Here is a 4,511-nt window from a genome sequence, read left to right on the forward strand (position 1 = left end):
CTGTACGTGCAAAAAAATTTGGAAGCTCCATGTCTGCCTGTGCCTGTGAGCTGTTCTGGGGAGGGCTGGGTCGTGGGAGGCAGCACTGCCAGCTCCAGCCTCACTGAGCACATTTCTGACAGGGCAGCACAGCACATATGGAAAAAATCAAGCAGCGCTGAAGTATTACAGAGAGTACTAAAAATCTGCTGGGTTCCTTGTTATTATTTTTAATCTTGTCCTTTAAAAAGAAAAGCAAACAAGTTTAGCTGATGGGTTTATTATTCAAAAGGTTGATTTTACGGTGTCCTGCCTTTTAGAGAATCCAGGCAATTCCTGCTCAAGCTCAAATGTCAGCATTTTGTCACCGCGTATGTTGTTGCACAGAGCCATAACGGGGTAAAAAACCGGGAGAGGAGCTCTGTGCATCAGCGTGGCCACCCTGAGAATCCCAGGAATGGCCCTGTGGGATCGCAAGCCATGGGAAAGGGCGCTGTGTGAGGAGTCTGGTTTGTGTTTCCCTTGCAGCGGGAAGCGCCCTGGCGTAGCATGTGCACCCCTGATGGCGCCGAGGGCCGTGCCCTTGTCCAACAGCTCTGAGGCCAGCCCGTCGTTCCTGCTGGCCGGCCTGCCGGGGCTGGAGGGGCTGCAGTGCTGGCTGTCCATCCCGCTGTGCTCAGCCTACGTCGTGGCCGTGGCGGGGAACGGCGCCGTGCTGCTGGCCGTGCGCCTGGAGCCCGGCCTGCACGCGCCCATGTACCTGTTCCTCTGCATGCTGGCCGCCGTGGACCTGGCGCTGGCCACCGCCACCGTGCCCCGCACGCTCTCCTTCTACTGGTTTGACAGCAGGGAGATCGGCCTGGGCGCCTGCCTGCTGCAGATGTTCCTCATCCACGCGCTCTCGGCCGTGGAGTCGGCCGTGCTGCTGGCCATGGCCGTGGACAGGTACGTGGCCATCTGCCACCCGCTGCGCCACGCCGCCGTCCTCACCAACGGCACCACGGCCAAGGTGGGGCTGCTGGCCCTGGCCAGGGGAGTGATCTTCTTCCTGCCCCTGCCGCTGCTGCTGCTGCCCCTTCCCTTCTGCGGCCCGCGCGCGCTGTCCCACTCCTTCTGCCTGCACCAGGACGTGATGAACCTGGCCTGCGCCAACACCACCCCCAGCGTGGTGTACGGGCTGACCGCCATCCTGCTGGTCATGGGGCTGGACGCCCTGCTCATCTGCCTCTCCTACGTCCTCATCCTCAGGGCCGTGCTGCGCCTGGCGGCCTGGAGGGAGCGGCTCAAGGTGTTCAGCACCTGCATCGCCCACATCTGCGTGGTGCTGGCCTTCTACGTGCCCCTGATCGGGCTGTCGGTGGTGCACAGGTTTGGGAAGGACCTGGCCCCGCTGGTCCACGTCATCATGGGCAACGTCTACATCCTGGTGCCCGCCGTGCTCAACCCCATCATCTACGGGGTGAGGACCAAGCAGATCCAGAGGAGGATCCTGAGTTTGATCCATGTCACCGACAGAACTCCGCGGTGACCTGAGCCCCCGGGTCCTCACTCTCCTCATCTGGTTCCACACTCAGAGTCCTTGGTGCTGGCCTCTCCTCTCCCTGTGCTCTGAGGTGCTGCCCCCAGGCAAAAGCTGATTGTAAACTCCCTCCAAGTGTGTTTGCCCTCACCGAAGTTAGGGACAAATGACTGCAATCATCTAAATCCAAGCCCGACCTGGCAGGTTCCACCAGAAGGGAAAAGTGACTTAGCAGACGACTTATACAGATGTCCCAACACTGCACCTCTTGGTTCCCCTCTCACCTCTAACAGTGGCAGAGCAAATGCTGGATGGTTTGGGATGGTTTCATTAATTCATTATTTTCACACGAGGCACAGTCACATTCCAAAGGTTTTGCCAGAAAATTTGCATGTAGCATCATTGTCTAAGTAAAATAATGACAGCACACCTGTCTGAAGTGACATCACAGATGCAGAAATGCGTTTCAGAAAAAGAACATCCACCCTTGTGGTCTCGTTCTGACCTGTTGTGTGCTCTGTCAAGTCCCCTCAACCTCCTCATAGCAGATGCTGTGGAAAAACTTCAATTTCAGAGCTACTGGTAGCAATTGTAAAAATAATTCAAATTGATAATTGTATCCAATAAAATGAGAACACCTCAAGGGAAAAAATAAAGCAAGTTATAAATGTCAGCAATGGTTCCAAGCTGAAGGAGGTCTCATTTCCAAACCAAAGGTATTCCACACTGGGAATTCCAAAGAAGTGCTGTCCCTGGCCCTTTCCCAGCTCCCTCAGCCTCTCCTCATGGACTGACTCTCTAGGACAGGTCCAAGTGCTCAGGGGCTCTTGTCCATGACTTTGGATGGGAGATCTCACCAAAGGCTCTGTCGGGGTCTCCAGTGCTGCAATATTTGGTGCAGTTTGGTGCAGTCTCTTCCCGGTGCCAGCTAATGCTGAGAGTAAAACAGGCCTCAGTTCTGTAGTCTGTGCTGGTGCAGCTTCAGTCTAGGTATAACCTTTTTTTGCTCAATTCAACCCCAATTTATTTCAAAATGAATACTTTCATTTAGGTGAGTTACAAACAGTTCTACCCTGGGACTTCAAGGCAATTCTGTCCCCTGTCATTTTTGGCATATTCTCATTTAATAGATCTTAGAAGGGTAAAAACGTTTCATGAAAATGAAAACAATCTGTACCTGTCTAATGTGATTTGGGATCTGTGAATGAATTTTTAGGAGGCATTATGGGTCTAAACCCTTTTCAGGTGGCCATGGCACTGAGAAATGGCTCCTGCTCATTCCCCATATGTTCCTTTTTTCCTCTTGTGCTGAGAAAAAAAAATTAATAAAGAAAAATGAATGAACCGCCCAGGAATGCTGTATTGTATTTTCTACTCATTTATTTCTCAGAGAGTTAATAGAGCCTCAGAGCAGGAAGGCATGATGGATTTCTCCTGAGTGCAGATACAAACTCACTCACATCTTGTTTTTCAAATTTTAGTCATGGAGTGTTGCTTTGCTGGGAGACAGAACGTGCTGGAACACAGCTGCTTGCTTGGCACTTGTCTTTGCCAATGAATACGGGCAACCATTTTCCTTCTGGAATGGCCAGGGCTGAGCCCCCAGGCCACCTTTCCTGCAGCAGAAGGAAATCCTCAGCCAGGCCATGGGGACACCCAGCCCACATCTCCTCCATGAGCAGGGCCAGAGGCAGAGGTGGGGATGGTCCAGCTTAACTGGGAGGAGTTGGGTTCACTGAAAAGGGAAAGGTTGAGACAAGGTGGGGGGGCAGTGGGAGAGAGGGAACGAGGAAAAACAGGATGGGAGAGGTGGGAAGAGGATTGGGAGTCACAGGAGCCTGGGGATGGCAATAAGGACATATATGGGGCTACAGTAGCCAGAGATCTCCTAGATGATATCATAGGAAATGACCTCCAAGTCTCCTCTCCTCTCCTCTCCTCTCCTCTCCTCTCCTCTCCTCTCCTCTCCTCTCCTCTCCTCTCCTCTCCTCTCCTCTCCTCTCCTCTCCTCTCCTCTCCTCTCCTCTCCTCTCCTCTCCTCTCCTCTCCTCTCCTCTCCTCTCCTCTCCTCTCCTCTCCTCTCCTCTCCTCTCCTCTCCTCTCCTCTCCTCTCCTCTCCTCTCCTCTCCTCTCCTCTCCTCTCCTCTCCTCTCCTCCTGACAGCACAAGAGGGAACGGCCTCAGGCTGGCCCAGGGGAGGCTCAGCTCGGCCAGCAGCAGGAATTTCCCCATGGAAAGGGTGCTCAGGCCTTGGCACTGCCCAGGGAGCTTTGGAGAGCCCATCCCTGCAGGTGTCCCCTGGAGGTGGCACTCAGAGCTCTGGGCTGGGGACAAGGTGGGCACAGGGGGGACTGCCTGGGCTGGGAGGGCTTTTCCAGCCTCAGGGATTTGGGGATTCTGGTCTAGTGGAAGGTGTCCCTGCCCATGGCAGGTGGTTGGAACTCCATGATCTATCAGGTTCCTTCCAACACAAACCGTTCTGTAATCCTGTGATGTCTCTTACATCTCCAAATCAAAACACTGGAAGAAACCAAACAGGGGCAAAGCAGCAAACACAGTCCTCCTTGCGAGGTCATCGGCAGTGAGCGGGTTAAAACCTGCCACCTTCTCCGACTTGTGTCTCTAATTGGGCCCGAGGCAGCGGGGAGATGCGGAGCTCCCCGCTGGGATGGATGTGTCAGGCGGAAAAACATCTCTGTCTCTGCAGAGCTGAGTCCCCCCGAGGGCCGCGGAGGGTTTGGGGCTGGGGCAGCAACTCCCTGCTCTGCAGGAAGGGCTTTGGTGCACTGCTCCCCTGGGCAGCCCCACTGCTGTGTCCTCTCGGGGGGTTTCCCCTCACCCGAGGTTTTGGTGGTTTAAAGTCCTTGGCCCTCTAAAAGCCCCGAGTCGCGTCGGTATAAAAAAGCAGAGGTCTGTTTTCAGGTTTCTTGTGTTGTTTATTATTCGATATCTCAGAATTTGAGATACACACTGTCTCTGCACACACTGCAGAGGTCAAGGTCTGTTTTCAGGT

General features: G+C 54.1%; 1 protein-coding gene across 1 annotated transcript; it reads left to right on the forward strand.

Moving 5' to 3' along the window:
• Positions 1-147: 147 nt before the first annotated feature.
• On the forward strand, positions 148-3,421 carry LOC136358234 (olfactory receptor 51E2-like). Its single transcript, XM_066314190.1, has one exon. The coding sequence runs from the start codon at positions 437-439 to the stop codon at positions 1,505-1,507; it is 1,071 nt and encodes a 356-aa protein (XP_066170287.1). The 5' UTR covers positions 148-436; the 3' UTR covers positions 1,508-3,421.
• Positions 3,422-4,511: the final 1,090 nt, after the last annotated feature.

This window comes from Sylvia atricapilla, chromosome 2 (genome assembly GCF_009819655.1).
Source record: "Sylvia atricapilla isolate bSylAtr1 chromosome 2, bSylAtr1.pri, whole genome shotgun sequence".
Classification (NCBI taxonomy): Eukaryota; Metazoa; Chordata; class Aves; order Passeriformes; family Sylviidae; genus Sylvia; species Sylvia atricapilla.

Bases quoted from the DNA above. Each gene is read 5' to 3' on its own strand.
- LOC136358234 (XM_066314190.1), top strand. From the start codon at position 437: ATGGCCCTGTGGGATCGCAAGCCATGGGAAAGGGCGCTGTGTGAGGAG.